We start from the raw sequence: 16058 nt of genomic DNA on the forward strand, positions 1-16058 counted from the left end.
TATTTTATTTTATTTCCTTAGGCACATGGATAGTGGAAGCAATGAGCATCCTGACATCACATCTATTCAAAAGAAAATCCAGGTATATTAATCTATCCCAGATATATCTACTTGGATTTTAAATGTTTTATACTTGCTGTTCCACTTTCAGCTATATTTGATTATTTGTGTTAGCCATATACCTAATCCAAATTTTTCAAAAGAAGTGATCTAAAAAGTCAGATTTAAACTACATCTATTATTACACCAAGATATTGATTAGAAAATAATCCTTCTGAAAAAGTCACATTTAAAATGTTTTAGTGTTTGTTTGTTTTTTATATATAATATTGCACCCATGATTGTTGGTCTCCAATATAGCAACCATGAAAATGCATGCCTCAAAATTATTGCCCCATTGTAATGTACAACATATTAGAAATATAAACATAGATAAATTGTGTTTTGGTTATCTTTTATCTGACTTATCAGGATGTCTTCTAGTTATATCCTTAATTGAAAAGCATACCTAAGTAGGCTCAGGAACTGCTGATTGGTGGCTGCACATATATACCTCGTGTTATTGGCTCACCCATGGGCATTGCGGTCTCTTCAACAAAGGATACCAATAGAATAAAGCAAATTAGATAATACAAGTAGAGAGAGAGAACAGGTATTCTCATGGGAGGGGGTGAGTGTTTGTGTATATATGTGTTTATAATCAGTGTGTGTGTGTGTATATGAGTGTCTATAGGAGCATGCGTGTTTGCATTTATATATTTAGTTAGTGCAAAATAAAGAGGGTGCGCACCCTAATGCAATATGCTGTGCAAGCCTATGAATGCAGTGAAAGCTAGATTTCAAAATGGCAGCACCCATGACTAGAGGGAGGTGGGGAATAATCATGTGATGTCCCTTTTGAATGCAATGTTTTTTTATTTTTCATAATTAGATATTTACTGAGGATTCTATTTTGAATGTACTGCCCCTTTTTAAGGCAAGCCAAGCAGTGGATTAGGTGTTTGTGTAGATAATCCTTTTTATATTGGAAAATTGAGACCAATAAAGAATTGATACGTGTTTTGCATATTATTAGTTCACATGACATTATTTTGATTTCAGTACTTGCTTGTTCCTTGCTAATTCCAACTAATTAACCACTTTTTTAAATTTATTTCCAGAAAGTTACCCATGAGATGGACATGTGCTATGGAATGATGGGAAGCGTGTTCCGCTGCGGCTCTCGACAGACCCTTTTTTCCAGTCAGCTGATGCGTTATGCTGATCTCTATGCTGCCTCGTTTCTTAATCTTTTGTACTATCCCTTTAGCTATTTGTTCCGTGCTCTTCCAGTACTGGTAGGTATATGACACGATATACTGCACATATTTTAGCAGATTATTTTAGTCCATTTACTTGCCATGATGTAGCCTTTATTACAGTATTCAGTTGGTACAAATACCCAATTGAAAGTGCCCTTATTTTAGCACAATACGGGTCCATTGAAATCACGCCAAATGCATATTATGCAACAAAGTATTCAAAAAGAAAACATAACAACTAATAAGAGACCAATATGGTCTCAGACATCAGATCAGAGAGCACAGCAACTGTGACTGAGAATCCCCTGCTCACTTCCCCATTGGCTTCATAATGGGGAACCCCCTCTCCCTTTCCTGGCAGCTCTGAAGTGGGAAATCACCCCTCCCTTCTCTGGCAACAGTGGTGGTACAATCCTGCAAATGAATCCTTAAATTCCATGTCCCTCATGTGTTTCTCCCTTCCCCTGTCTCAGACATAGGTTACTTGGCTACATACTGGGGAATCCCTTGCTAGGGCAGCACACTCTGGTGACACTGAAGGGATTAAACATATAATGAAATCTGCCAAATACTCACTTCAGCTCCCTTTAACCCTTTCCTACCTGGACCCTCATCAACAACAGTGCAACTCCAGACCTGGATACTTTTACTACTTTAATAATGTTCTCCAGCAAAAGGTAGAAGATCATATCTGCATTTAGGAGCAGGGCTTTTGTGAATGACAGACTACCACCAGCTTTTTAATAACTCATCCAACAATATGAGCTGCACATATTGTTTCCTGTAACAGAGAATATACCTGGGGAAGTGGATGTCCCCAGGTAAGCCCCACACTAAGGTGATTTTGAATATTGATTGGTCGCATTTCACACACATCTCATGGTAGTTGGGCCACCTGTGTGATTATGAATAAGGCTGCACGTGCACCAGAAATACAGAGCTTTATGTCCCACTCATTGCTGAATTGTTTAAAGGCTTTGTTTAATTATATATATACTAAATCAAACAGAGAGAATGTATTTCACAACATATAATAATGTTATGAAAAAAGCAAGGGAAAATAAGGCACACAGATGATGATGAATAATCAAAATATTTATTAATATCTTTATAAATCCCAAACCACGTAGTAGTGGATCACAAAATGACTAGATCAAACATATCTAAAAGTGAACACCACACATATATATTTTAAAATGCAAAAATCAAAGAAATATACTTCAGGAAGGGCCAGGAAAACTTCTAAGCATACGTATGCTACATATGACTAAAGCTATGACCCAGCCTAACCTACCAACAAATCAAATTAGCAAACTGCCCCCATGGCTGTACCCCGTAGTTGCCTATAGACTTGTCCGTCAAATGAAAACACATTATTCTGAAGGACAAATTCAAGCAACGAGATGACAAAATCTGAATGTTCAAGATAAGAGGGACCCCTTGTTTCTAGGAATTTTCTAATTGCTTGTAATCCTATTTGATGAGGTATTGAGGAGTAAAGTCCTTCCACATCTAGGGAAGCCAAGATAGTTTTTTCATTAACAATTACTCCATCCAGTTTTCTCAGTAAATCTGCTGTCTTTTACATACGACGGTAGAGTCAGAAGGAAAGGACGTAGATATTTATCCACGTATTCTCCAATGTTCTCCGTCAGACTACCTATCCCGGAGACTATAGGTCTTCCCGGGGGGCATTTCATATTTTTGTGCAATTTTGGCAAAATATAGAAAACCGGCATAACAGGATGTTCTGGGAATAGAAATTTGAATTCTTTCTGGTCAATTACACCTCTACTCCTAGCCTCATTAAGTAATTTGAATAGAGAGTTCTGGGTATGTACAAGGGGCTGCTGCCAAGTCTTACATACTGGTTTTTGTCATTGAGCTGACGTTTAACTTCATTGATGTAGAGTTGTTCATCTAACAGTACCAAATTGCCGCCCTTATCGGCGGGCTTGATCACCAGCCCCCTAGCTACACTCAGCTCTGAGAACTTTGGCTCAAGATGCAGCAGATAAGTGAAGCGTTACACTAATTTGTGAACTTTTTCTCTATAAGAAGCGCTTATCTGCCTATGTGATTTGCAGACATCTAACAGAGGCGTCTGCCTATCTTACCACTCATGTTAGTTTGCAAGATAATTCATATATTGCAGATCACCTTATGCTTGAGGACTTGTTACCTATGTATGTAATTTGCCAACAGCTTTTTACCTTGCTAATTTGATTTGTTGGTAGGTTAGGCTGGGTCATAGCTTTAGTCATATGTAGCATACGTATGCTTAGAAGTTTCCTGGCCCTTCCTGAAGTATATTTCTTTGATTTTTGCATTTTAAAATATATATGTGTGGTGTTCACTTTTAGATATGTTTGACCTAGTCATTTTGTGATCCACTACTACGTGGTTTGGGATTTATAAAGATATTAATAAATATTTTGATTATTCATCATTATCTGTGTGCCTTATTTTCCCTTGCTTTTTTCATAACATTATTATATGTTGTGAAATACATTCTCTCTGTTTGATTTAGTATATTTTATTATCAAGGGTGGCACCAGAATATTTTTGATTCAGCAATATTACCTACTCTCTCATATCCAAATTTGTGCGTTTGTTTAATTATAGTTGATCTGTGCTGGAGGTTAAGACATTGGTGCTGACTTTTTTTCAAATCTGAATAATAATTCAGTGATTTTTTCAACAAACCACTCATTCAATGCCACATTTACATAACATAGGGGCCCTGGTCAAAATATTATTCTGCTTTTAAATATTTTGCATTAATGTATTTCAACTAAATCACTCACAACACTATTAGGACTCTATACTATTATTAAAATGAAATATGTGAATACCTTGGTCAATTTCTATTTTGCTTTTGTAAATTCCACTAACTAGTAGTGACAAGGGCATTAAATGAAGACTAGGAAGATAGTACTAAATACAAATGTAATCTATTGTAGCCCTTTTAAAAAAAAAAATGATATACAGTATATATATATATATATATATATATATATATATACACACACACAAAATTATATGAAAAAGAAAGTAAACCCTCTTTGAATTCTATGGTTTTACTTACCAGGACATATTAACAATCAACATGCTTGTACTCTGTGTTGCCCTGAACTTTAAAGGGACAGTTAAAAAATGTTCTTCCTTTTAAATTGTTCCCAATGATCCATTTTACCTGCTATGTATCAAATTGCTTACAAGTAGCTCCTTTACCCTTATTTTCACATTTTAAATAGTGGATTTAGCCTGTGGTATTCCCCCCCCCCCCCCTATACTGAAAGTGTGTATACTGGAGTACAGGCTATTGACAGGCTATGTAAACACAGCCAGCAGAAGAAATTACACTCTCAGTGGGGTGCAGGATAGTTAAGTAATACAATTATAATTTTACATTGTTCTCTCTAAGTATTGAGCTTTGGTTTTCCAGACAAATATAAGATAAGGAAGCAAGTGTGTGTACACAAAATAACATAATCAGATATGATATTACTGAAACTCAACCCATTTTAATAGGCTGTTGTTTAAAAGCACAACACCAGCTACTTCAAATAAACAAAAAACCTTGAAAATGCAAATTCTAGCATTTTCTAACAAGTCATTGAAAATACATTAATACAAAAACAATTTCTCTTGTTAAGTGTATCCAGTCCACGGATCATCCATTACTTATGGGATATTAACTCCTCCCCAACAGGAAGTGCAAGAGGATTCACCCAGCAGAGCTGCAATATAGCTCCTCCCCTAACTGCCATTACCAGTCAATCTCTTGCACCCAACGAATAGATAGGATGTGTGAGAGGACTGTGGTGATTATACTTAGTTTCATACCTTCAATCAAAAGTTTGTTATTTTATAATAGCACCGGAGTGTGTTATTCCTTCTCTGGTAGAATTTGAAGAAGAATCTACCTGAGTTTTTCTATGATTTTAGCCGGAGTAGTTAAGATCATATTGCTGTTTCTCGGCCATCTGAGGAGAGGTAAACTTCAGATCAGGGGACAGCGGGCAGATTAATCTGCAAAGAGGTATGTAGCAGCTTATTATTTTCTGACAATGGAATTGATGAGAAAATTCTGCCATACCGATATAATGTAAACTCAGCCTTAAATGCAGTAGCAGCAACTGGTATCAGGCTGTCATGTATGTATATTTTACACTTCAGTATTCTGGGGAATGGCACTTCACTGGAATTATACTGTATGCATAAAACTTTAGCCTAATTTGCAGGGACTAGCAACAGGCTTTTTAATAACACTCAATTTATTAATGTTAAACGTTTTTTGCTGGCATGTAATATCGTTTAATTTTCTGAGGTACTGGGTGAAAAAATGTTTTGGGCACTATTTTTTTCCACTTGGCAGTCGTTTTATTTAATTTATGACAGTTTACTGATCTCTCTCACTGTTATGTGTGAGGGGGAGGGACCTTTTTTGGTGCTTTTGCTACGCATCAAAAAATTCAGTCAGAAGTTTATTGTCTTCCCTGCATGATCCGGTTCATCTCTACAGAACTCAGGGGTCTTCAAAACTTGTTTTGAGGGAGGTAATCACTCACAGCAGAGCTGTGAGATTGTAGTTGACTGTGATAAAAAAAAACGTTTATTTCTGTATTTTTTTTTTTTTTTTTTCTGCTATCAGGGTTAGTTATCCTTTGCTAATGGGAGCAATCCTTTGCTAAAATTGTGTTTTTTACAAAGATTTGATGCTATAACTTTTCAGTTTATTAATTTTCAACTGTCATAACTTTTTCTGTGCTTCTTATAGGCACAGTACGTTTTCATATTATAGTAAATTACTTGAAAAGTATTTCCAAGTTGCTAGTTTATTTGCTAGTGTGTTAAACATGTCTGATTCAGAGGAAGATATCTGTGCTATATGTGCTAAAGCCAAAGTGGAGCCCAATAGAAATTTATGTACTAACTGTATTGATGCTACTTTAAATAAAAGTCAATCTGTACAAATTGAACATATTTCAACAAACAACGAGGGGAGAGTTATGCCGACTAACTCGCCTCACGTGTCAGTACCTGCATCTCCCGCTCGGGAGGTGCGTGATATTGTAGCGCCGAGTACATCTGGGCGGCCATTACAAATCACATTACAGGATATGGCTACTGTTATGACTGAAGTTTTGGCTAAATTACCAGAACTAAGAGGTAAGCGTGATCACTCTGGGGTGAGAACAGAGTGCGCTGATAATATTAGGGCCATGTCAGACACTGCGTCACAATTTGCAGAACATGAGGACGGAGAGCTTCATTCTGCGGGTGACGGTTCTGATCCAAACAAACTGGATTCAGATATTTCAAATTTTAAATTTAAGCTGGAAAACCTCCGTGTATTACTAGGGGAGGTGTTAGCGGCTCTGAATGATTGTAACACAGTTGCAATACCAGAGAAAATGTGTAGGTTGGATAAATATTTTGCGGTACCGGCGAGTACTGACGTTTTTCCTATACCTAAGAGACTTACTGAAATTGTTACTAAGGAGTGGGATAGACCCGGTGTGCCGTTCTCACCCCCTCCGATATTTAGAAAGATGTTTCCAATAGACGCCACCACACGGGACTTATGGCAAACGGTCCCTAAGGTGGAGGGAGCAGTTTCTACTTTAGCTAAGCGTACCACTATCCCGGTGGAGGATAGCTGTGCCTTTTCAGATCCAATGGATAAAAAGTTAGAGGGTTACCTTAAGAAAATGTTTGTTCAACAAGGTTTTATATTGCAACCTCTTGCATGCATTGCGCCTGTCACGGCTGCAGCAGCATTTTGGTTTGAGTCTCTGGAAGAGACACTTGAATCAGCTCCATTAGATGAGATTACACACAAGCTTAAAGCCCTTAAGTTAGCTAACTCATTTATTTCAGATGCCGTAGTACATTTAACTAAACTTACGGCTAAGAATTCCGGATTCGCCATTCAGGCACGCAGAGCACTGTGGCTAAAATCCTGGTCAGCTGACGTTACTTCTAAATCTAAATTGCTTAATATACCTTTCAAAGGGCAGACCTTATTCGGGCCCGGGTTGAAAGAAATTATCGCTGACATTACAGGAGGTAAAGGCCATGCCCTGCCTCAAGACAGAGCCAAACCTAAGGCTAGACAGTCTAATTTTCGTTCCTTTCGTAATTTCAAAGCAGGAGCAGCATCAACTTCCTCTGCACCAAAACAGGAAGGAGCTGTTGCTCGCTACAGACAAGGCTGGAGACCTAACCAGTCCTGGAACAAGGGCAAGCAGGCCAGGAAACCTGCTGCTGCCCCTAAGACAGCATGAATCGAGGGCCCCCAATCCGGGAACGGATCTAGTGGGGGGCAGACTTTCTCTCTTCGCCCAGGCTTGGGCAAGAGATGTCCAGGATCCCTGGGCGTTAGAGATCATATCTCAGGGATACCTTCTAGACTTCAAATTCTCTCCCCCAAGAGGGAGATTTCATCTGTCAAGGTTGTCAACAAACCAAATAAAGAAAGAGGCGTTTCTACGCTGCGTACAAGATCTTTTATTAATGGGAGTGATCCATCCGGTTCCGCGGTCGGAACAAGGACAAGGGTTTTACTCAAATCTGTTTGTGGTTCCCAAAAAAGAGGGAACTTTCAGGCCAATCTTGGATTTAAAGATCCTAAACAAATTCCTAAGAGTTCCATCGTTCAAAATGGAAACTATTCGGACAATTTTACCCATGATCCAAAAGGGTCAGTACATGACCACAGTGGATTTAAAGGATGCTTACCTTCACATACCGATTCACAAAGATCATTACCGGTATCTAAGGTTTGCCTTTCTAGACAGGCATTACCAGTTTGTAGCTCTTCCATTCGGATTGGCTACGGCTCCGAGAATCTTCACAAAGGTTCTGTGTGCTCTTCTGGCGGTACTAAGACCGCGAGGAATTGCGGTAGCTCCGTACCTAGACGACATTCTGATACAAGCTTCAAGCTTTCAAACTGCCAAGTCTCATACAGAGTTAGTACTGGCATTTCTAAGGTCGCATGGATGGAAGGTGAACGAAAAGAAGAGTTCTCTCTTTCCACTCACAAGAGTTCCCTTCTTCCTTTGCACGTCTACATCTCAGACCGCTGCAATTGTGCATGCTAAGTCAGTGGAATGGGGATTACTCAGACTTGTCCCCTACTCTGAATCTGGATCAAGAGACCAGAAATTCTCTTCTATGGTGGCTTTCTCGGCCACATCTGTCCAGGGGGATGCCATTCAGCAGGCCGGACTGGACAATTGTAACAACAGACGCCAGCCTACTAGGTTGGGGCGCTGTCTGGAATTCTCTGAAGGCTCAGGGACAATGGAATCAGGAGGAGAGTCTCCTACCAATAAACATTCTGGAATTGAGAGCAGTTCTCAATGCCCTTCTGGCTTGGCCCCAGTTAACAACTCGGGGGTTCATCAGGTTTCAGTCGGACAACATCACGACTGTAGCTTACATCAACCATCAGGGAGGGACAAGAAGCTCCCTAGCAATGATGGAAGTATCAAAGATAATTCGCTGGGCAGAGTCTCACTCTTGCCACCTGTCAGCAATCCACATCCCGGGAGTGGAGAACTGGGAGGCGGATTTCTTAAGTCGTCAGACTTTTCATCCGGGGGAGTGGGAACTTCATCCGGAGGTCTTTGCCCAAATACTTCGACGTTGGGGCAAACCAGAGATAGATCTCATGGCGTCTCGACAGAACGCCAAGCTTCCTCGTTACGGGTCCAGATCCAGGGATCCGGGAGCGGTTCTGATAGATGCTTTGACAGCACCTTGGACCTTCGGGATGGCTTATGTGTTTCCACCCTTCCCGATGCTTCCTCGATTGATTGCCAGAATCAAACAGGAGAGAGCATCAGTGATTCTAATAACGCCTGCATGGCCACGCAGGACTTGGTATGCAGATCTAGTGGACATGTCATCCTGTCCACCTTGGTCGCTACCTCTGAAACAGGACCTTCTGATCCAGGGTCCCTTCAAACATCAAAATCTAATTTCTCTGAAGCTGACTGCTTGGAAATTGAACGCTTGATTTTATCAAAACGTGGTTTTTCTGAGTCAGTTATTGATACCTTAATACAGGCTAGGAAGCCTGTTACCAGAAAGATTTACCATAAGATATGGCGCAAATACTTATATTGGTGCGAATCCAAGAGTTACTCATGGAGTAAGGTTAGGATTCCGAGGATATTGTCTTTTCTACAAGAAGGTTTAGAAAAGGGTTTATCCGCTAGTTCCTTAAAGGGACAGATTTCAGCTCTGTCCATTCTTTTACACAAACGTCTATCAGAAGTTCCGGGCGTTCAAGCTTTTTGTCAGGCTTTAGCTAGGATCAAGCCTGTGTTTAAAACTGTTGCTCCACCATGGAGTTTGAACTTAGTTCTTAATGTTTTACAGGGGGTTCCGTTTGAACCCCTTCATTCCATTGATATCAAGTTGTTATCTTGGAAAGTTCTGTTTTTAATGGCGATTTCCTCGGCTCGAAGAGTCTCTGAGTTATCTGCCTTACATTGTGATTCTCCTTATCTGATTTTTCATTCAGACAAGGTAGTTCTGCGTACTAAACCTGGGTTCCTACCTAAGGTGGTCACTAACAGGAATATCAATCAAGAGATTGTGGTTACATCTTTGTGTCCTAATCCTTCTTCGAAAAAGGAACGTCTGCTACACAATCTAGATGTAGTCCGTGCCCTGAAATTTTATCTACAGGCAACTAAGGATTTTCGACAAACGTCTTCCCTGTTTGTCGTTTATTCTGGTCAGAGGAGAGGTCAAAAAGCTTTGGCTACCTCTCTCTCCTTTTGGCTTCGTAGCATAATACGGTTAGCCTATGAGACTGCTGGACAGCAGCCTCCTGAAAGAATTACAGCACATTCTACTAGAGCTGTGGCTTCCACTTGGGCCTTTAAGAATGAGGCTTCTGTTGAACAGATTTGCAAGGCTGCAACTTGGTCTTCTCTTCATACTTTTTCCAAATTTTACAAATTTGACACTTTTGCTTCTTCGGAGGCTGTTTTTGGGAGAAAGGTTCTTCAGGCAGTGGTTCCTTCCGTATAAAGAGCCTGCCTGTCCCTCCCGTCATCCGTGTACTTTAGCTTTGGTATTGGTATCCCATAAGTAATGGATGATCCGTGGACTGGATACACTTAACAAGAGAAAACATAATTTATGCTTACCTGATAAATTTATTTCTCTTGTGGTGTATCCAGTCCACGGCCCGCCCTGTCACTTTAAGGCAGGTAATTTTTCCATTAAACTACAGTCACCACTGTACCCTATGGTTTTCCTTTCTCTGCATGTTTTCGGTCGAATGACTGGTAATGGCAGTTAGGGGAGGAGCTATATTGCAGCTCTGCTGGGTGAATCCTCTTGCACTTCCTGTTGGGGAGGAGTTAATATCCCATAAGTAATGGATGATCCGTGGACTGGATACACCACAAGAGAAATAAATTTATCAGGTAAGCATAAATTATGTTTTTACAGTGTACTGTCCCTTTAAACAAAATAAGACAACTTTAGAGTTGTTACCATCGTATGTGCTGAACAGGAAGTGATTTATTTATGGCATCTAAAAAAAGGAGGGGGGATTTATCAGATTTTTCTATTTGAAAAATAAATGTTCCTGTACTATTATTTTATGGATGTGCAACATGTAATTTGTCACCAATAAATCCATGGCAGATGCCCTTATCAGCAAGTGTCTTATCTATGCCAAAGACTATTTTACATTTGTAATTTAGTGCATGTTTGTACAACTAAACAAATTTAAAGAGAACATTTACTGCAAAATTATTTTCCTTTAATGTGTTCCCAGTGATCAATTTTAAATGCTGGAGTGTGTTCAATTGTTTACAAATCACTCCTTTAGCTTTTTGTTTCTGTTCACATAGCTGTATTTGCCTGTTAAAACCACCACCTATACTGAAAATTTTCATACTGCTGTATTGGCTATAGAAAATGTATGTAAAAGAGGCAACAGCAGAAATCACCCCCCAGTAGGAGTGGCAGATAGAGCCCAGTCCATTTGGAAGGGTGGTTCTGAAGCTGCCTTGAATACTATGAATTAGCTATGTACCTGAGAACACTGTCCCTTTTACTGTATACTCCTATAAACTTGCTCCCACTCTCTTTCTTTATAGTAGATAATGCTCACACTTTGTGTGTTTTCCTTGTTTAGATGCCGCATGAATCCACAGTGGACCATATCAGTGCAGATGGTGCTGATGGTATCAAGCACCAGACTAAATATCTAAACTCATATGGGCATCAGGTGAGTGAGGATGGAACTGTATGCTGACTTGGCAACTGAAGATCTGATGTCATTAAAGGGACATTAATGTGAATACATTTGTGTATGCATACTGTATATCAGAAAGAACATGCAACCCCTAGACCACCATCACAAGTAACCCCCTACACTACTTAACCCCGTAACAGATAACCCCTTAACCCCCTAAGTTACAAAAAAATAACACTACAATTATAAAAAGAAATTAAACACAAAAGATTACGAGTAAAAAAAAAAAATTACACAAAAGTAAAAAAGCCCTACATTAAAATGAAAGTACTCTAAAAAATAAAAAAGCCCACCTAAAAAAAAAAAAAATCCTATAACTAGAGTAACTCCCCCCCCCAAAAAACTTAAAAAATAATAATTCTATACAGTACTAAAAAAACTATAGTAAAAATAACCCCTCTTAAAAAAACTAAGGCTACACCCCCAAATTTTAATTTACTTTCTTGAATCCAGCGCTTTTGGGGGGCAGTGGCTGGTTCACAGCATCAAGGGGCCCATGGCAACGGCAGTCCTCTTCCTCTATGGCGGCGGCACCCGCCTTCATCCATGTTGGTGGCTGTGACTATCTTCTTCCATGGTGGTCCTCTGGGGCGATCCTCTTCTTTTCGGGGACAGCATGAAGATGGATCAATGGAAGAAAAAAAGAGGAACGCCCCAGAGGATGGCCATGGAAGAAGAGCTCCGCCACTGCCGCCATGGATGAAGATGACTACCACCACCGACATGGATGAAGAAGACCGTTGCTGCTATGGACACCCTGCCGCATTGGACACACAGCTGCCCCCTAAGGAGCCGGATTCAAGATGGCGAGTTAGACTTGGGGTTCTAGCCTTAGGTTTTTTGGAGGGGGTTATTTTTAGTATAGGGTTGTTTGGTTCTTTTAAGGATAGGAAGTTTTTTTTGTGAGGGTTACTTTAGTTTTAGGATAGGGTTTTTTAGGTGTGCTATTTTATTTTTTTAGGGTACTTTAGTTTTAATATAGGACTTTTTTTTATTTTTTGTGTATTTTTTTTTTACTAGTGTTTTTTATTTTTGTTTATTTTATTTTTTGTAACTTAGGGATCTTAGGTTAGGGTTCTTGAGAGGTTAGCTGTTAGGGGGTCAAGTAGTGCGGGCGTTAATTGCGATGGGGGTTGTGGCAGTTTAGGGGTTAAGTAGTGTAGCAGGGGATTTGCGATTAGGTTTGTGGTGGTTTAGAGGTTAAATAGTGTAGGGGTTAATAACGAAGGGGGGTTGTGGCGGTTTAGGGGTTAAGTAGTGTAGCAGTGGGTGCGGTAATTACCACTCCACTTGTAATCTAGCCCTGATTGGATTATTGTAGGGTTTTGGATTTTAAGAGAATTCCAATCAATTTCCCAACCCCACAAAAAGCGATTTATCCAATGTCTTTCTTCTACATTCATCCCTTATAATCACCCCTATAACTTGCATGGGAACAACTCCACATCAGAAAACTAATTTTTTACTTATTAACAAGTATAAAATATTGTCTAAATCACACTTTTAAACCATTAAACCTGTGGGTGTAAAACACGTTAGTTGTGCTCTCCAGTTTGCAGCTGCAATTTGTTAATAACAGCAATGTTTTTTATGTTTGCTATTGAAGGAACAGTTTTTATACAAACCAGCTTCTGTTTAGCCATTTGTGCATAACTGTATCCTTGTGGGGTAACGTTCAGTGGCCCTGATATTCAAAGGTTCTCCAGCCTGGAGAGAAATTGCAGTTCAGACTATACAGGGGCTGAATAATCAAAAGAAAAAGGGTGGATCTCTCTAGCACTGCCAGATCTCTCTCATTTCTATATATGAAAGAGAGACAAGCCCAATGCATTACAGCACTGTGTGATATGAGAGTTTTGTTACACTTCTGTGTTACTTTAATCAATTAGGATCATACTTTGTATATTTATGTTTATATATACAAATTACATTGCACCTGGAATTTGCTGCATTGCAAACTAAAACGGACACTTTCAGAAAGTGAGAGGGACAGGGGAGTTCTCAGGGTATGCCTGAAACTCTCTCACAAGTCATGTGACATTTTCTAAGCATTTTAAACAAGTTGGTCTCACTGATTTGTCTCACCTGCTGTATGCAGGTGATGTTTGCTCAAAAATCACAATCCACTTATTTTAACTAACAGAAAAGTAATATATACTTAATTATAGAAAAAAGCAAGTTAAATCGTAGTGAAAATATTTCAGTTTAATTTGGAATTGCTGCAAATAGAGCCTTTATATTAGCCCCAGGGGTTCTCCAGTTACCATCTCTCTCCCATGTGAAATTTTGTATCTCAGAGAGCTTCATTACTTTCTATGGAAGGCATCTCTCATCTCTATGGGATTTCCAAGTTCCTCCCCTTTTCTTAGAAAATTTAGCGAGTTCTGCCCCTGTCAAGTCTGCTCTGTAATCAGAATTTGTAAAATCACAATCCTAAATACACTGCTGTACACAAACTAAAATACAAAACTAGATTAAAACCTTTTGCTGCAATAACAATTGTATTGTTTGGCAGTATCTTATCACCTCTGTTAAGGCTAATTATGGACTGATATACAGCACTGTAGGGGGGGGGGGAGAGGGTTGTAAGGACTATTGGTAGTTTATTTTTAGATTAGGGGTTTTTATTTTTTTGGGGGGTATTAGAATAGGAATAATTATTTTGGTTAATTTTGTTTGTTATTTTTTGTAATGGTAGCTTTTTTTAGTTTTTGTAATTTTTTTTAACCCCTTAATGACCACAGCACTTTTCCATTTTCTGTCCGTTTGGGACCAAGCCTATTTTTACATTTTTGCGGTGTTTGTGTTTAGCTGTAATTTTCATCTTACTCATTTACTGTACCCACACATATTATATACCGTTTTTCTCGCCATTAAATGGACTTTCTAAAGATACCATTATTTTCATCATATCTTATAATTTACTATAAAAAAAATTATAAAATATGAGGAAAAAATTGAAAAAAACACACTTTTTCTAACTTTGACCCCCAAAATCTGTTACACATCTACAACCACCAAAAAACACCCGTGCTAAATAGTTTCTAAATTTTGTCCTGAGTTTAGAAATACCCAATGTTTACATCTTCTTTGCTTTTTTTGTAAGTTATAGGGCCATAAATACAAGTTGCACTTTGCTATTTCCAAACCATTATTTTTCAAAATTAGCGCTAGTTACATTAGAACACTAATATCTTTCAGGAATCTCTGAATATCCATTGACATGTATATAATTTTTTTTAGTAGACATCCCAAAGTATTGATCTAGGCCCATTTTGGTATATTTCATGCCACCATTTCACCGCCAAATGCGATTAAATACAAAAAATCGTTCACTTTTTTACAAATTTTTTCACAAACTTTTGGTTTCTCACTGAAATTATTTACAAACAGCTTGTGCAATTATGGCTTAAATGGTTGTAAATTCTTCTCTGGGATCCCCTTTGTTCAGAAATAGCAGACATATATGGCTTTGGCGTTGCTTTTTAGTAATTAGAAGGCTGCTAAATGCCACTGCGCACTACACGTATATTATGCCCAGCAGTGAAGGGGTTAATTATGGAGCATGTAGGGAGCTTCTAGGGTTAATTTTAGATTTAGTGTAGTGTAGTAGACAACCCCAAGTATTGATCTAGGCCCATTTTGGTATATTTCATGCCACCATTTCACCGCCAAATGCGATCAAATTAAAAAAAACATTAAATTTTTCACAATTTTAGGTTTCTCACTGAAATCATTTACAAACAGCTTGTGCAATTATGGCACAAATGGTTGTAAATGCTTCTCTGGGATCCCCTTTGTTCAGAAATAGCAGACATATATGGCTTTGGCGTTGCTTTTTGGTAATTAGAAGGCCGCCAAATGCCGCTGCATTTCACACGTGTATTATGGCTAGCAGTGAAGGGGTTAATTATGTAGCTTGTAGGGAGCTTGCAGGGTTAATTTTAGCTTTAGTGTAGAGCTCAGCCTCCCACCTGAAACATGAGACCCCCTGATCTCTCCCAAACAGCTCTCTTCCCTCCCCCACCCCCCAATTGTCCCCGCCATCTTAAGTACTGGCAGAAACTCTGCCAGTACTAAAATAAAAGCTATATTTGGGTTTTTTTTTTTTTTTTTTAAGCATATTTACATATGCTGCTGTGTAGGATCCCCCCTTAGCCCCCAGCCTTACTGATCCCCCACCAAAGAGCTCTCTAACCCTCCCCCTCTGCCTTAATGGGCGCCATCTTGGGTACTGGCAGCTGTCTGCCAGTACCCAGTTTAGTGAATAATGTGCCTTTTTTTTTTAAATAAAAACCCTTTTCTGCAGTGTAGCTTCCCCCCCCCCCCCCCAAGATCAACCCCCCACCCCTTCCACATCAATTAGCTGTTATTTACACTTTAATTCAAGTACTTTTTAAACTTGATTTTTCTGTAGTGTAGCGGTTCCCTCCCGCTCCCGCCCCGTGCACGCGCCCGCC

At 39.2% G+C, this 16058-nt stretch overlaps 1 protein-coding gene across 3 annotated transcripts in view; it reads left to right on the top strand.

Annotated features, from left to right (window-relative positions):
* LOC128663707 (cytosolic purine 5'-nucleotidase-like) overlaps positions 1-16058 on the top strand; it is a 326364-nt gene that overhangs the window by 290586 nt on the left and 19720 nt on the right. For all 3 annotated transcript variants that reach the window (XM_053718156.1, XM_053718154.1, XM_053718155.1), the window contains exons 15-17: positions 22-82; positions 1161-1337; positions 11479-11571. In XM_053718156.1, coding sequence (XP_053574131.1) covers positions 22-82; positions 1161-1337; positions 11479-11571 — 331 coding nt within the window. The remainder of the gene's footprint in view (positions 1-21; positions 83-1160; positions 1338-11478; positions 11572-16058) is intronic.

The sequence above is a fragment of the Bombina bombina genome, chromosome 6 (genome assembly GCF_027579735.1).
Source record: "Bombina bombina isolate aBomBom1 chromosome 6, aBomBom1.pri, whole genome shotgun sequence".
Taxonomy (NCBI): Eukaryota; Metazoa; Chordata; class Amphibia; order Anura; family Bombinatoridae; genus Bombina; species Bombina bombina.